At 42.0% G+C, this 18,166-nt stretch overlaps 1 protein-coding gene across 22 annotated transcripts in view; it reads left to right on the top strand.

The window, feature by feature from the left end:
* LOC127355193 (NACHT, LRR and PYD domains-containing protein 12) overlaps positions 1-18,166 on the top strand; it is a 43,281-nt gene that overhangs the window by 3,150 nt on the left and 21,965 nt on the right. For all 22 annotated transcript variants that reach the window (XR_007881677.1, XM_051385796.1, XM_051385793.1 and 19 more), the window contains exons 2-5: positions 11,960-12,257; positions 13,209-15,012; positions 15,149-15,322; positions 17,406-17,579. Coding sequence is in view for 21 of the 22 variants with exons in the window: in XM_051385796.1 (XP_051241756.1) it covers positions 11,996-12,257; positions 13,209-15,012; positions 15,149-15,322; positions 17,406-17,579 (2,414 nt within the window). In the remaining variant the exon portion in view is untranslated. The remainder of the gene's footprint in view (positions 1-11,959; positions 12,258-13,208; positions 15,013-15,148; positions 15,323-17,405; positions 17,580-18,166) is intronic.

Here is an 18,166-nt window from a genome sequence, read left to right as displayed (position 1 = left end):
ATTACAGAATCAGAATTAGATTTATTGCCAGATTGAAGGATGGAAGGTTGCAGCCGATCACCTTCTCAGCAGATCGAATGATACGCTGCAGTCTGCCCTTCTCCTTGGCAGTGGCAGCAGCGTACCAGATGGTGATGGATGAGGTGAGGATGGACTCTGTGATGGCGGTGTAGAAGTGCACCATCATCGTCTTTGGCAGGTTGAACTTCTTCAGCTGCCGCAGGAAGTACATCCTCTGCTGGGCTTTCTTGGTGAGGGAGCTGATGTTCAGCTCCCAATTGAGGTCCTGGGTGATGATGGTACCCAGGAAGCGGAAGGACTCCCCAGAGTCAACTGGGGAGTCACACAGGATGATGGGGGCGGGTGGGGCTAGGTTCTTTCTAAAGTCCACAACCATGTCCACTGTTTTTAGAGCGTTTAGCTCCAGGTTGTTCTGGCTGCACCAGGTCACTAGATGGTCAATCTCCCATCTGACTCATCTCCACCAGAGATGAGCCCAATGAGGGAGGTGTCATCCGCGAACTTCAGGAGCCTGACGGACTGGTGACTGGAGGTGCAGCTGTTGGTGTACAGGGAGAAGAGTAGAGGAGAAAGAACACAGCCTTGGGGGGATCCGGTGCTGATAGTCTGGGAGTCAGACACATTTTTGCCCAGCTTCACTTGTTGTTTCCTGTCAGACAGGAAGTCTGTGATCCACCTGCAGGTGGAATCAGGCACAGTGAGCTGGGAGAGCTTGTCCTATAACAGAGCTGGGATGATGGTGTTAAATGCAGAGCTGAAGTCCACAAACAGGATCCTGGCATGGTTGTAGTTTAAAAAGCAAAGAGTTTTCATGAGCTGCAAAGACCCAATGACACAGGACAGAAGGACAAAACAAGAGACCAGGTCTGAATAACACACACACACACACACACACACACACACACACACACACACACTCAATCATGTGATTTCCTGTAGATACAGAAGGGAGGATCCAGGTACATGAGAACAGGGAAGGAACCTTAAAGTGAAAGTGTTCAGTTCCTGGGGAGTCCAGATGCTGGAGGATGAAGTGCAGCGCCATGTTAACTGCATCATCATGGCTCTGTAGGCGAAGAGGGGTAGGGGGTCCAGGAGTGGGTCTGGTACGGCTTTCAGGTGGGAAAGCACAAGGCGCTCAAAAGACTTCATGACCACAGAGGTGAGGGCAACAGGTCTGTAATGATTGAGGCCTGTGGTCCTTGTTTTTTTGGGGACAGGGATGATGATGGATGACTTGAAGCAGGCTGGCACATGACATGTCTCCGGAGACAGCTGATCAGCACAGTGCTTATAATATAAAAATACTTAATCAGATAAATTAGGTTAGTTTAAGATATTGTCTCATCGCTGATCACAAGCATCTTACTAATGTACAAATATTCATCTGAGGTTACTTAGATGAATATTTCACTTATGTCACTTTCTTTGATAAAATTAAATGTTATAAGAAATTAGAAACATAGTTCTTCGAAAGTCATAGCTGAGGTATTTATTCAAAAAGGATGACTTTGAACAAAGGCTGTAATTGGAACAGAAAGGCACCAGGCACACTTGTAAGGCATGAAGTCACCATTCAATCAATTAATTTACAAATTTTACACTGGCAGTCTTTGCTAGTGGCACAAACATACATGATTACATAATGATGTCTTTTTTTTTAAGAGTTGGGCTTGTGAGTAGCCAAGTAATGTGGTACTACATATTATGAAAAAAATCAAACTGCCATTTCTTTTGAAATTAGAAACAATATACATTTTGAAATAAATGATCAATCCAAATACTGAGGGTTGAGCACAAGAAACAAAGAGAAGTGTGAAGATAAGGCTTCCCTACCCCCACACTTAATTTACATCTACATCTATGCAGAAGGACTTCAGGTGACAGTGTCACGGTCACAATGAGACCTGAGGGGAGGCCAGAATGTGGTACTGCTTAACAAGCTGACATTGGATCAGATCACCAGATCTATAGTTTATGTTTTAGTTTTTACAATTGCAATTGGTTATGTGTCTCCTAATTACAGAAAGGTGAATAACCTTTAATAATTCAATTTTATTTATTTCCTGCAGTTTGTTCTCTTAGAAAAAAGTAGCTATTTTGACAGTATAGAGCACAAAGAGAACCAGACTGGTAGCCAACCTCTCTGAAGATGCGTCACTAAAGGCCAGCAGTGTGTAGCATATGTTTAACCCAGGACAGGAGAATAACAATGTGTCAGTCAGTCCAAATTAGATATAACATCTTGCCTATGACAATTTTTTCAATACAACTAAATTACAATTTATTTATATAGTGTCAAATTCTACCAGAAGTTATCTCAGGACACTTTTCATAAAGAGCAGGTCGACACTGTATTCTTTATGACATTTACAGAGAGAACAATTCCCACCATGAGCTAGCAACTGAGTGAAATAACTAATAAGTTAACAACCCTGAAGCCCAATGTGAAAGGGCTTACCCAGACACCCTCTCCCAAGCTGCAGACCAACAAAGAGTAAAGGCCTTGACACACCAACCTGATTATCGGCCGTCGGACGTCGTCGGACAGTCAGGCGAGGTCGGTGACTCAAGTCGGTTCGGTTTGTCCCGTGCTGTCGTCAGTCGGAGTCGGCGTTGGCGTTCATTTGGCCGATTCGATCGGCCAGTGGCCTCAATGACCAATCTGATTGGTGGAGTGCTAGCCCTTGACTAGCGAATCAGTGAGTGCACGAGAAAACCGGAAGTGACGATGGTAAACAACGCCAGTATCTTGTTATTATTAGCCATCGTATTTTTTTATTCAGCGAGTAATGACAAAAACAATCCTTCTTGACTACTATCAACACTCTCTGATGAAAACAATGACTGACGACAGAGTCTAGAGTGATCCGTCATTTCCGTTTTTTCTTCTTTCCATTTTTTTGGGGGATTAGCGCCGCCTGCTATTATGGGGACGTATTACGCCTCACGGACGCGCAGAACGTATGCTCCAGTCGGCGTCGGTTTTATGTGTACGGAGGCACTTTTTTGAGCCGACTGATCAGTCCGACTGCTTTTCTGCTGACGGTTGGCCGTCGGGTTGGTGTGTCCTGGCCTTAAAAGAGATAGTATGAAACAGATTCACACCTGTGAAGGCCCCTGGGTGCTGGTCACTTCACTACTTCAGTGTAGAGCTGATGGTTTAGGTCCACATCATAAACTCGTAAATGTAATTAAGTCATAGATGGTACATAGATAGTAAAGAATTTACATGGTTATATGTATTCTGTGTTAACTGGGTTAGGGCTATAGTTTGAAATTGTGATAAATACACTTTGATTTATATATTTTATTATTTGAAGATCAGTGTCATACTCATATTTGTTGGCTAAATACAGATAAAAAACCAGAAAAAAAACAAACAACACAAATCAAAACTATGATTGTTCTGATGGCCTGTGTCTAAGCTAAGCTTTCTGGCTGCCTGTCTCTAATTTAAAATGTGTACATAGACATGAGACATGTAAGCTTCTCATATAACCCTCAGCAAACACAGTCAGGGGAAATTTAAATGATGAATACTCACTATAATTTTACATAGTTTGCAGTTATGATTGAAAAATATAAATGAAAATGGTACATATGTAGATACAGTAATTGTTTCAAAGCAAGCCTTTTTTAATCCAAACCTTTAAAGTAACAATGCATATCATCAAGTGTTAGAATTGCTGAATTAGCTAGTGTTGGTAGTTTGTGGTGACAGTTGCAATATTTAATAAACTTGTATTATACTTTATATAATGTAATTTGTAGATAAATAGAATGAATGTAGTCAGTTTCATTATCCTTTATCAGGTGTATGGGGTAATTGCTACCAAAAACACTGAGCCAGCAGAATTCCTGCTTCACAGGTTCAGAAGTAGAGGATCTATTCAAAGAGTACTCAGATGTAGATGCAGAATTTTGTAACAGAACAACTGACTGTTAAATTGTCTGTGATTCTGATGTTCATGTCCGTGCGTATGTGACCAACAAATACAGGATGAACAGAAAAGCCCACATCTGTGTGTACTCATAATCACAAAATAAAGCAGGAAAAGAATTTGTGTATGATAGACCCTGTCAATGGTAACATGTATTTATATCTATACGTTTTGTTATATGCCACTTATTAGGGACCGAGCACTGACCAGTGCAAGGCCCTATTGTAATGCAAGGAATTCTTATTTTCTGCCGATGCTAAGATGCTATCTTCACTCGGTCACATGTTTGGATTGGACGTGCTACGGTAAGCGTACTGACTCATTTCCGGTTTACTTCCTGCTCTATGTACACTGTTTGGTGCTGTAGCTCTGTCAGTGAACGCTAAATATAAATTAGTTTTACTCGTTACAGCGGTTATTTACCCGCTTAACATTTAAACGTAGACTAGTTCTACTTAAACACTTGGAGTTTCTCCTTCTTTTAGGGACTTTTCACTACTTTCAAAGTTTTTCATACACTCTAGTTTCATTAGCATTAGCAGTTAGCTATGGCTTCTCCCTCTCCCTCTCCTCTGTCCTGCTCAGTGTGTCAGATGTTCAGTTATTCCTCTGCCTCCTTTAAAGATAATGGTACCTGTATTAAATGTAGTTTATTTACTGCGCTGGAGGCGAGGCTTAGTGAGTTAGAGGAACGGCACCGCACCACGGAGATATCTTTAGCCGCTATAGTTAGCCAGCCCCCGGTAGCCGGTGCGGTCCGACCGAAGGTAGCTTCTGTTAGCCGTCCTCCGGTAGATCCTCCGGTAGTTCCCCCGGTAGTTCCCCCGGTAGTTCCTCCGGTAGTTCTAGAGCAGCCGGGAAGACAGGGAGGCTGGGTGACTGAGCGAAGGAAGACTAGAACGGCGAAGCCCACAGGTCACCACCAACCGCTTCATGTTTCTAATACATTGTCCCCACTCAGCGATACACCCGCTGAGGAACCAACTCTGGTTATTGGCAGCTCCATAGTCAGAAACGTGAAGTTAGCGAAGCCAGCGGCCATAGTTAAATGTATCCCTGGGGCCAGAGCGGGCGACATTGAATCATATCTAAAACTGCTGGCTAAAGATAAACGTAAATACAGTAAGATTGTTATCCACGTCGGCGGTAACGACACCCGTTTACGCCAATCGGAGGTCACTAAGATTAATGTGGAGTCGGTGTGTAATTATGCTAAGACAATGTCAGACTCCGTAGTTTTCTCTGGACCCCTCCCCAATGTGACCAGTGATGACATGTATAGCCGCATGTCGTCATTCCACCGCGGGCTGTCGAGGTGGTGTCCAGCAAACGATGTGGGCTTCATTGATAACTGGAAGCCTTTTTTGGGGAAAACCTGGTCTGATTAGGAGAGACGGCATCCATCCCACTTTGGATGGAGCGGCTCTCTTATCTAGAAATATGGCGAAGTTTATCTCTAAAACCTGACAGTCCAGAGTTAGGACCAGGAAGCAGAGCTGCTGTCTTACACACTTCTCTGCGCTTTCTTTAGAACAGTCACCCACCCAAAACCCCATAGAGACTGTGTCTGTCCCCCGACCACCTAAACTATTTAAAGAAATAAAAACAAGAGGAGTTCAACATAAAAATCTAAAAAAAATTAAAACCAACTCCTCAGTAGCACAAAATAAGAGAATGAAATGTGGGCTGTTAAATATCAGGTCTCTGTCCTCTAAAGCTGTTCTAGTGAATGAATTAATATCAGATTATGATATTGATTTACTTTGTCTTACTGAGACCTGGTTGTCCCACGAGGAGTATGTTAGCCTAAATGAATCCACCCCCCCAGTCATATTAATACTCACATTCCTCGAGGCACATGCCGAGGAGGTGGAGTAGCAGCTATATATGATTCGAGCGTTTTAATGGACCCTAAACCTAAACTAAATTATAATTCATTTGAAAGCCTTGTTCTTAGTCTTTCTCACCCAAACTGGAAAACACTGCAGCCAGTTCTATTTGTTATAGTGTACCGCGCTCCTGGACCGTACTCTGATTTTATATCTGAATTTTCAGAGTTTCTATCAAGCTTAGTCCTTAAATCAGATAAAGTAATTATTGTAGGTGATTTTAATATTCATGTGGATGTTGACAATGACAGCCTTAGTAATGCATTTATATCATTAATAGACTCAATTGGCTTCTGTCAGAGTGTAAATAAACCAACTCATTGTTTTAATCACACTCTTGACCTTGTTCTATCATATGGCATTGATATTGAACATTTAATAGTCTTCCCACATAATCCTTTCCTATCTGACCATTATTTAGTAACTTTTGAATTCATACTATTAGATTATAAGCCATTAGGCAAAACTTCCTACAGCAGATGTTTATCTGACAGTGCTGTAGCTAAATTTAAGGAGGAGATTCCTTCAGTGTTTAATTCAATGCCATGTCTGAATTTAACAGAGTCCTATAACAACTTTAGTCCCTCTGAAATTGATAATCTTGTCGATAGTGCTACAGGCTCACTACGATCAACATTAGACTCTATCGCTCCTATAAAAAGGAAATTATTAAAACATAGGAGACTAGCACCTTGGTATAACCACCAAACCCGCCAGTTAAAACAAATAGCTAGGAAATCTGAAAGGAAATGGCGCTCTTCCAAATTATCAGAATATCGCTCAAATTGGCAAGATGATCTTAAGATTTATAGAAAGGCCCTCCGTAATGCCAGAGGAGCCTATTACTCAGCACTAATAGAAGAAAATAAGAACAACCCTAGGTTCCTCTTCAGCACTGTAGCCAGGCTGACAGAGAGTCACAGCTCTATCGAGCCACATATCCCCATAAACTTAAGTAGCAATGACTTCATGAGCTTCTTCTATAATAAAATTATTACTATTAGAGAAAAAATTAATCACCAACTGCCATCAACAGTTATCAGTGGCTCTCCAAGTTCAGGGACTTCTGTCAATGTAAACTTAGATGTATATTTAGACTGTTTTTCTGCTATCGATCTTCATCAGTTAACTTCAATCATTTCTTCATCGAAGCCATCAACCTGTCTGTTAGACCCGATCCCAACTAGGCTGCTTAAAGAAGTTGTTCCCTTAATTGGCACTTCTTTACTGGATATGATTAATCTTTCTTTATTATCAGGATATGTACCACAGTCCTTTAAAGTAGCTGTAATTAAACCCCTTCTTAAAAAGTCTACTCTTGACCCAGGGGTTTTAGCCAACTATAGACCGATTTCTAACCTCCCCTTCCTCTCTAAGATTCTGGAGAAAGTAGTCGCCAAAGAGTTGTGTGACTTTCTACATAACAATAGTTTATTTGAGGATTTTCAGTCAGGATTTAGAGTTCATCATAGCACAGAGACAGCTCTGGTTAAAGTTAATAATGACCTTCTGACTGCTTCTGACAATGGACTTGTCTCTGTACTTGTATTATTAGATCTTAGTGCTGCATTTGACACCATTGACCATGATATTCTTTTACAGAGACTTGAGCATCAAATTGGCATTAAAGGAACTGCCCTAACCTGGTTTAAGTCATACTTATCAGATCGTACTCAGTTTGTACATGTTAACGATGAATCCTCCATAAATACTAAAGTTAGTCATGGAGTTCCACAAGGTTCTGTACTTGGACCAATACTATTTACTTTATATATGCTCCCTTTAGGCAACATTATTAGGAATCACTCCATTAACTTTCACTGTTATGCAGATGATACGCAGTTATATCTATCAATCAAACCCAATGAAATTAATCAATTATCTAAATTACAAACATGTCTTAAGGACATAAAATCCTGGATGACCTGCAATTTTCTGATGTTAAACTCAGAAAAAACCGAAATTCTTGTTCTTGGCCCCAAAAACCTTAGAGACTCATTGTCTAAAGATATAGTCACTCTAGATGGCATTAACTTGGCCTCTAGCACCACTGTCAGGAATCTTGGAGTTATCTTTGATCAGGATTTGTCATTTAACTCCCACATAAAGCAGACCTCTAGGACTGCCTTCTTTCATTTACGCAATATTAGAAAAATTAGACACATACTATCACAGACAGATGCAGAAAAACTAATCCATGCATTTGTTACTTCAAGGCTGGATTACTGCAACTCTTTATTATCAGGTTGCCCCAATAAGTCCATTAAAACGCTCCAATTAATTCAGAACGCTGCAGCACGAGTACTGACAGGAACTAGAAAAAGAGATCACATCTCTCCTGTACTAGCTACTCTGCATTGGCTCCCTATAAAATGTAGAATTGAATTTAAAATACTCCTCCTCACCTATAAAGCTCTTCATGGTCAGGCCCCTTCATATCTTAAAGAGCTCATAGTACCCTATTACCCCACTAGAACACTACGTTCTCTGAATGCTGGGCTACTTGTGGTTCCTATAGTCTCTAAAAGTAGAACAGGAGCCAGAGCCTTCAGTTACCAAGCTCCTCTCCTGTGGAACCGGCTTCCAGTTGTGGTTCGGGAGGCAGACACCCTCACCACTTTCAAGAGTAGGCTTAAGACATTCCTCTTTGATAAAGCTTATAGTTAGGGCTGGATCAGGTGAGTCCTGAACCATCCCTTAGTTATGCTGCTATAGGCCTAGACTATCGGGGGATTTCCCATGGTGCACTGAGCTACTCTCTTCCTCTCTCTTTCTGCACTCATTCATGTCCCTTTAATGCATGTTACTAACTTCACTTCTTCCCCGGAGTTCTTGTGCTTTCTCGTCTCGCAGGTTCTCATGGATCCTGGTGGAGCCTCCTGCCATGGTCCTGCTTGACTGCCATTGCCAATACTGTTGTTGCTGTGCACCTGTCTGTCTGTCTGTCGCTCTCTCTCTCTCTCTCTCTCTCTCTCTCTCTCTCTCTCTCTCTCTCTCTCTCACCCCAACTGGTCGAGACAGACGACCACCCACCTAGAGCCGGAGGATCTGTCCTAGGTTTCTGCCTTTTAACAGGCAGTTTTTCCTTGCCCTTGTCGCCAAGTGCTTGCTCATGGTGGTACTGTTGGGTCTCTGTAATTAATGTTAAAGAGTTCGGTCTAGACCTGCTCTATTTGAAAAGTGTCCTGAGATAACTTCTGTTATGAATTGGCGCTATACAAATAAAATTGAATTGAATTGAATTGAATTGCCGCCAACGACCAAATATTTGGCGGCCACAACATGCTCCAAAAGTCATGGAAATTTGCACAGTAGCAAAAATACCGGTATGCAATTGTCCCCATGCACGGGCGCCGCCCCCCACAATCAGCCCCCAAGACACGTAAGGCTGTCGAACATCTTGGATGCTCCTCTGAGCAATAACCCCAGGACACTCCCACAGCCCTCACAGCCCCCACAGCCCCCTACCACCTCCTGCAACAGACACCTCTCTGTATCAACCTCGTCACCCCCACCCCCCAGTACAGACCCTGCCACATCGCCCACTACCTCCCAGACTGGACTTCATATCACTGTCAGCCAAGTGAGGAGAGAGCTGGAGAGGCTCAAACAGAGGAAAGCTGCTGGACTGGACCACATCAGCCCCTGAGTACTGAAGGCATGTTCCAGCCAGCTCTGTGGAGTTTTGCAGCAGCTCTACAACCTCAGGCTGCACCTTCAGAGAGTGCCAGTGCTCTGGAAAACATCCTGCCTGGTCCCAGTGCCCAAAAAAAGGACATCCTGTGACACTAAAGGACTTCAGGCCGGTAGCACTGACCTCTCACATCATGAAAGTCATGGAGAGACTGGTCCTGGCACACCTCAGACCACTAGTGTGCGCATCGCAAGACCCCCTGCAGTTCGCATATCAACCTCATGTGGGGGTTGATGATGCCATCATCTACCTGTTGCAGAAAGCCTATTCCTCCCTGGACAGACCCAACACCTCAGTCCGCATCATGTTCTTCGACTTCTCCAGCGCATTCAACACCATCCAGCCCGGACAGCTGAAGGCCAAACTGGAGAACATGCAGGTGGGTGCTCCCCTCATCACATGGGTCGATGACTATCCGACAGGCAGACCACAGTTTGTGAAATTAAAGAACCATATTCCTTATAAAATGAAAAAACTAAAAAATAAGCACCATTGCACCAAGACAAATTCCTCATATGAGTAAAAACCTACCTGGCAATAAATCTGATTCTGATTCTGATTATATATAATTTGACATTAAAACAGGACTTTTAAACTTACTGTAATTCAGATTTCTGTGTCTGTGTGTATGTGACCAACAGATACTAAATTAAAATAAGGGGTCTGTCTGTACACACAGAGAAAGAGTGAGAAACTCAGTTTAGGAGTATGTATGTGGTGGTGGAGGGACCTAAGCACTTCAAAGCCCATTTAAAGCACTAACATAGCAGTTAGACTGTAGAACTTAAGATACATTTCAGCTGACAATACTGATTCAATTCAACTGAATTTTATTTAGTTCCAAATCATAACAGAAGTTATCTCAGGGCATTTCATATAGAACAGGTTTAAACCATACTCCTTATAAAATAAAGGAAGAAATAAGGACTTATAAAGTTGCACGTACTGAGTATCAGTGTGAACTTAATGCAGCCTGTGTGCCTTTCACTGTATGCAAACTCTCAGTTCCTCATCCTGCATCATTTGACAACCCCCTAATATGCGTTCTCTATTCAACAATAAATGTACTTCGTGTGCCACAGATTGTAAATATTAGGGAAAAACAAATGACCAGTCCAACCAAAATAATCAGGACAATAATAGGGTAAATTAAGCTATACATTTTCACTAGTGACTACAGTATCTGCCTGGGGTCTAACAGTGGGTTTTGTGGGGTTAATCTATCCTCTAGCTGAATTGTCCCTTAGATATGTCCATCATAAGTCATTTTTGTTGCTTTACTTACATATTGTGTGTCATGATAGGTTGTCATTATGTTTTCACAATACACTCCACATTTCAAAAAGCTACAATGACAACAATGCTGGTGCCACTTTAATAAAAAGTGAAAATATGTGGTCAGAGGACAAAGGACACACACACACACACACACATTGTATATAGTGTATTATCGTCTGTTTGCTTTTGTTATATCTCTTTAATAAATACTTCTGTTTATATATGGTGGCCTATTTAATGTCGTACAAGAGTCAGCGACACCAACCTCTTCTATGCAGAACTCCAAAACTCCCACTTTAACTATTAATAAAGATTTTAGTTTAATTATTAATCTGACTTTTGAATAAGTAGTTTAGTGTATTTTTATGAGACTGATTAATCGATTATTGGCTATCGTTTCCCTTATTTAAGGGTGGAGCCCAGAGGATCTTTAATATTAAAGTCATTTTCAATTATGTTTTGATGATTATAAACTAAAATTAATTGAATTGAATTGAATTACACAGCCCACCAAAGGCGAACCGCACTGACTCAATTCTTGTCAAAATTGAGTTCTGATTGAAATTGAAATTTTAAATGTTTGTTTTATCTTGTGACACATTTACATTAGTGCAGGTCTGAAACAGGTTTCTGTCTGTACCACCTACCACACCTGCATCTGACCTGTGATCAGTTTATCATCTGACACTACACATAATCTCTGCTGGGTCATAAAGTCCCTCCAACTACATTCAAGTTTCAAACTAAATGTCTTTTTTTTTGGCCTTTTGTTGGCTTATTTGATAGACAGCTGTAGAGAGACAGGAAACATGGGTGGAAAGAGAGGGGATGACACACCTTGTTTACCTTATAGACCCTGTTGTCATTGTTTGCTGTATGTATGCCTGTTTCTGTGCATGTACATTGAAAGCAACACAACACCGGAGTGCTGCTTTAACTCAAAGATGGCTGTCTTTAACTGAAAGAAGTGTGAGCAGTGTTCCATTTCAAAATGACATTAAGTTCATCCCAGCAGCAGGAGGAGCTTTAACTGGACTCTGCACACAAATACTGCAAACTAACACAGCTCCTGTGTCGGCCAATCAGAACTCCTGTTGTTGCTCTGATACATTTGTGTAACTGTTTTCCTTCAGGTTGCCAACACTGCCTGACTTTAACAGAGAGCCACGATGACAGCAGAGGACCTTTTGAACACTCTAGGGGATTTAAAAGATGAGGAATTCAATATGTTTAAATGGTATCTGAAGCAGCACGACATCCTGGAAGGCTACAAACTCAAGCTGGAGAAGGCAGAAAGGTGGGACACAGTGGACCTGATGGTGAACGCCTTTAACCTTGATCGAGCTCTGAAGGTGACCAAGAAGGTTTTAGAGAGGATAAAGAGGAACGATCTGGTGCAGAGTCTGCCAGACACCAGCTCAGGACCAGAAGGTCAGTCACACTTTATTTATTTGTATTTCAGGTAAAAAGAGTAGGTTAACACTGACAACATGATCCTTGTAAAGGAACAGTGTCTCCAAGTACAGATTGTATTTACCAAAGAGTAAAACTGGAGGCCTGATCTGGTTATTATGAGAGAAGGTTTAAGTTATCAATCATTGCTATTTGAGAGGACAAAGGCATGATGGAGCCACCTGATTTCATTCTCTTTTATTTACTCCTTGGTTTAAAACACTGGGAGATATTAATGTCCCTGAGTAACCTGGATGGTTTTATGCTCATGTGTCCCCATGCGTTGTTTTCATGAGACCCCATGATAATCAGCAGGACTACATACTGACACTCCCACACAGACACACACACCAGAGAGTCTCTCAGGATACAGCCACAGCAGGCAGCAGGCCCCTGTCCCTGCACTAAAGCCACCGCTGGTTTTAAGAGTCCTCTTTCTCCCACTTTATAAGTTATAGTCCAACTTTTGGTTCCTGCTTTGGGATTCTAGCAGCTTATTTCACTTTCTACCATCTAACCTCACACAGCTTATCTGTTAGAGAAGTCACTATTCAGGGGAAAGAGGATGGTGGAGCTACTTTCAGACTAGTGAACTTTTAATTTCCATTTAATTGACTGTAAAGTTAGTCACCAACATCCCTATTGGCTGCTGCTACATCTTTTAAATGCTGGGAGGGAGTAACCTAGCAGAATTTGTGCAATCATGGTGTGCAATTACATTTTTAAGGTCATGTTATAACCAGGAATTATTGTTATATACAGCGAGGAAATACAATTGATAAATAGTGCAGAAACTCTCAGCATGTATAGAATCAGAGGAAGCACCATTCCCCATTAACAAAAGTATGTTCAGGCTAAGTTGGAGGCAAATTTAGATAAAGTCAATACAAAGACTGCCAACGCTGATGATTTTTGTTTGTGTTTGTTCAGGAAGTCATTCTGAAGTTTGTCAGCAAAAACTTAAATCTTACCTGAAGAAGAGGTTCCAGTGTGTGTTTGAGGGAATTGCTAAAGCAGGAAACCAAACCCTTCTGAACCAGATCTATACAGAAATCTACATCACAGAGGGAGGTACTGCAGAGGTCAATGATGAACACGAGGTCAGACAGATTGAAACAGCATCCAGGAAACCAGACAGACCAGAGAGAACAATCAGACAAGAAGACATCTTTAAACCCTCACCTGGAAGAGATGAACCAATCAGAACCGTGCTGACAAAGGGAGTAGCTGGCATTGGGAAAACAGTCTTAACACAGAAGTTCACTCTGGACTGGGCTGAAGACAAAGCCAACCAGGACATACAGTTCATGTTTCCATTCACTTTCAGAGAGCTGAATGTGCTGGAAGAGAAAAAGTTCAGCTTGGTGGAACTTGTTCATCACTTCTTTACTGAAACCAAAGAAGCAGGAATCTGCAGGTTTGAAGAGTTCCAGGTTGTGTTCATCTTTGACGGTCTGGATGAGTATCGACTTCCTCTGGACTTCAACAACACTGAGATCCTGACTGATGTTACAGAGTCCACCTCAGTGGATGTGCTGCTGACAAACCTCATCAGGGGGAACCTGCTTCCCTCTGCTCGCGTCTGGATAACCACAGGACCTGCAGCAGCCAATCAGATCCCTCCTGAGTGTTTTGACATAGTGACAGAGGTCAGAGGATTCACTGACCCACAGAAGGAGGAGTACTTCAGGAAGAGGTTCAGAGATGAGGAGCAGGCCAGCAGAATCATCTCCCACATCAAGACATCACGAAGCCTCCACATCATGTGCCACATCCCAGTCTTCTGCTGGATCACTGCCACAGTTCTGGAGGATGTCTTAAAGACCAGAGAGAGAGGAGAGCTGCCCAAGAGCCTGACTGAGATGTTCATCCACTTCCTGGTGGTTCAGTGCAAACTGAAGAACATCAAGTATGAAGGAGGAGCTGTGACAGATCCACACTTGAGTCCAGAGAACAAGAAGATGATTGAGTCTCTGGGGAAACTGGCTTTTGAGCAGCTGCAGAAAGGCAACCTGATCTTCTATCAATCAGACCTGACAGAGTGTGGCATCGATATCAGAGCAGCCTCAGTGTACTCAGGAGTGTTCACACAGATCTTTAAAGAGGAGAGTGGACTGTACCAGGACAAGGTCTTCTGCTTTGTCCATCTGAGTGTTCAGGAGTTTCTGGCTGCTCTTCATGTCCATCTGACATTCATCAACTCTGGAGTCAATCTGCTGGCAGAACAACAAACAACATTCCTGAAATCTACATTATTTCAAGACAAACAGAATCTGAAGCATCTCCACCAGAGTGCTGTGGACAAGGCCTTACAGAGTCCAAATGGACACCTGGACTTGTTCCTCCGCTTCCTCCTGGGTCTTTCACTGGAGACCAATCAGAATCTCCTACAAGGCCTGCTGACACAGACAGGAAGTAACCCACAGACCAATCAGGAAACGGTCCAGTACATCAAGAAGAAGATTGAAGAGACTCCTTCTGCAGAGAGAAGCATCAATCTGTTCCACTGTCTGAATGAACTAAATGATCATTCTCTAGTGGAGGAGATCCAACAGTCCCTGAGTTCAGGAAGTCTCTCCACAGATAAACTGTCTCCTGCTCAGTGGTCAGCTCTGGTCTTCATCTTACTGTCATCAGAAAAAGATCTGGACGTGTTTGACCTGAAGAAATATTCTGGTTCAGAGGAGGCTCTTCTGAGGCTGCTGCCAGTGGTCATAGCCTCCAACAAAGCTCTGTAAGTACAGAGAGAGTTGGACTTCTGTATTATTACTTACTATTATTACTTATAAATACTCTACTGTCTGTTTTATTTGTTATTGTATTAATAACACAAATGTTATTGTTCTAATTGTTGATTACTGTCTATTCAGACTGAGTCGCTGTAACCTCTCCAAGAGAAGTTTTGAAGCTCTGTCGTCAGTTCTCAGCTCCCAGTCCTCTAGTCTGAGAGAGCTGGACCTGAGTGACAACAACCTGAATGAGTCAGGACTGAAGCTGCTGTCTGCTGGACTGGCAAGCCCACACTGTAAACTGGAAACACTCAGGTCAGATCAAGTTAGTTTGTCTTCAATCATATCATGCCTCTTTTCAGGTTCATAATTGTATTTAGTGGCTCTATTAGAACAGGTTTAGATGTTTTAATGTTTAAACATAATTTTTCTCACACTGCCTCTTTTCAGCCTCTGTGTGAAATGCTCTGTTTTAGCTCCTGTCTCTTTAGGACCCCCCTCCGTAAAGCCCAGTCTGCTCTGATTGATCAGCATTATGAAGCGGATGACGCTCTGGCCCTACCACTTCCGCCTTGGCGTTGCCTGTGTTTTGGCAGGCAGCTCCTCACTGTTACTGAGTTTAGCTGGATTTCTACTTTCAAAATTAATTCAATAACTGCTTCTAAATTCTATTCTAAACTTCTTCATTTTAGAGAGCGCCACCTTGTGGCGATGGCCTCAAATTGTGCAAGATGCCTAAGTACCCAAGTTTGGTGTCAATTGAACAATGTACACTCAAGTTATAGCAAATTTGTGTCTTCTGTGGTACATCAAACTTTGACGGCACGCCACGTACACGCCGTTCAACGTACAGTCACAAATACCACAATATATATATATATAGATTTTAAAGGCCTTTTCATTTGATAGAGACCGAAGATTGACGGGAGAGAGGGCATGACACGCAGCAAAGGACCACAGATTGGATTCGAACCTGGGCCGCTGCAGCGACTCCGTACACGGGTTGCCAGCTCTACCGACTGAGCTAACTGGGCGCCCGCAATATTTAATAAGCAATGTTTTTTGACTGTACCGACCAATTTTGAAGTAGCTCCGATGAGTCCCCTAGTAGGAGTTTGTTAAAATACAAGGCAAAAAGTTTGCCGAAAGTGAAAATGAAAATGAAAATGGCTGACTTACTGTGGGGTTTGGAGTATGGGTCCAAGAGGCTTTTCTGTAGGTCTCAGCACGTTCCACGTTCCTATTGAGTTTCATGCATATCGGTGAAACGTGGCGCCGGGGCTGCTCTTTTAAAAACTGTAGGGGCGCTACAAACACGACAAACACAATTTTTGGTATGTGAGTTACAGGCCTTGTGAATTTCATATTCATAACTATTATGCACTCCGCAAAGTGATTTACTGTTGACACATTTATTAGTGAGCCTCATGGAGCCGTTGGCAAGCATCATACCAAGCATCGATTTAATCAAACTTGCCAATGCAGAGATATAAACTTCTTCATTTTAGAGAGCGCCACCTTGTGGCAATGGCCTGAAATTGTGCACGATGCCTAATGGAAACATGAGGAACTATGAACCCAAGCTTGATGTCAATTGGACATACCAATGTGGAGAAATACTCCACTTCCTGTTTTGACGAAAAATGTACAGGAAGTGTATATATATCAAAATGCCAGGACGGTCCCCAGGTGCTACATAAAAAGTTTCATAAAAATCTGACAAAGCGCATAGGAGGAACACGGAAAAGTAGTTTATGGACATTTCGCACTGTCGCGGAAAAAATAAATTATAGGAGGAAATGGGTGTGGCCTGTACCGGGAGATCTGGCTCCATTCACTAAGGTTTTTGAATATGCGACAAATGAGGAGGAGTTATTAGCCTAAAGGACTGCTTAAAAGTAGTGGCACCTAGTGGCTGACACGAAATTGACGCATAGAATGTCCAATTTTCAGGCAGCTATTGTCCGAGGGAGGGTGTTAGTCAGAGGGGAGGTGGTGCTATGACAATCTGAACAGAGCTTTTGAGCTGAATACCCAAATGTGTGTGTATAAACATTAACAAAAGTGCATTTTGCATTATATGTCCCCTTTAAGTTTGGTCATCAGTATTTCAGATTTCACAAGTTCCAGGTACTATTGAACCACAGGAACTAAACTAGAGTCTAAAAGTTCCTTCTGTGTGGTTCCACCCCATCAGAAGAACCTCACAGAACAGGCTAGTTAGACCCACGATGGATTAAAAAACTCCTGCATCCTGTTGGGTTCAGCTGTTTGGAGTTTCCATTTTCTAAACTTGTACATTGTAAACCTTCTTCAGCTCTGAACAGATTATTAAACACTGAATGATTTCAAGCAGGAACATTGTCTTCTAAACTCACATCTTTTATTCTTTATTCAGATTGAATCACTGCAGGTTGTTAGAGATCAGCTGTGATTATCTGGTCTCAGCTCTGAAGTCCAACCCCTCCCATCTGAGAGAACTGGACCTGAGTGACAACAATCTGCAGGATTCAGGAGTGAAGCTGCTGTGTGGTTTTCTGGAGAGTCCACACTGTAGACTGGAGACTCTGAGGTCAGACACCATTTTTTATTTCTGTGCTGAGATGAATATGATGTGAAAGTTGTGCTGACAGTAAAGTGCAGACATAAGGCTGATATTATACTGATCCACAATGAGTATCTTAATGCTAAAGTCTGTTTTCTTCTTCAGTGGTTTAGTCCATTGACTGTGGCAGAGCAATGTTGAGCTCCACATTTAAGACCTGAATATAACAAGAAGAATCTACACTGAATGATTCACTCTTTATTTCCATCTTATATTCCCCATCATGTGTTTTAAAAGAAATGATGACAATGAATACAATGAATAAATCAATAATCTCTTTTTCAACTATCAGACAATAACTAATAGATTCACTTTTACTTTTTCCAACATTGTTATGAAGCTATGTGACGCTTATACTGACTGAATAGTTTAAAGTGAAGCTGATTTAATTTTTATGACTCCACTGTTCCTAAAATAAATATTGTAGATGTTTTTTGTTCACATTTCCCCAAAATCCATCCTGACATATTTGGTATCTTTGTAAACTTTAGGATCTTGAGTGGAACCTTCAATCAGTTTCTGTGGGTTTTTCTTTGTGTTTGGCTGCACAACAT

Source organism: Dicentrarchus labrax, unplaced genomic scaffold (assembly GCF_905237075.1).
Source record: "Dicentrarchus labrax unplaced genomic scaffold, dlabrax2021, whole genome shotgun sequence".
Classification (NCBI taxonomy): domain Eukaryota; kingdom Metazoa; phylum Chordata; class Actinopteri; family Moronidae; genus Dicentrarchus; species Dicentrarchus labrax.
The sequence above is the reverse complement of the archived record's forward strand: the minus strand, read 5'-3'. Positions and strand labels throughout refer to the sequence as shown.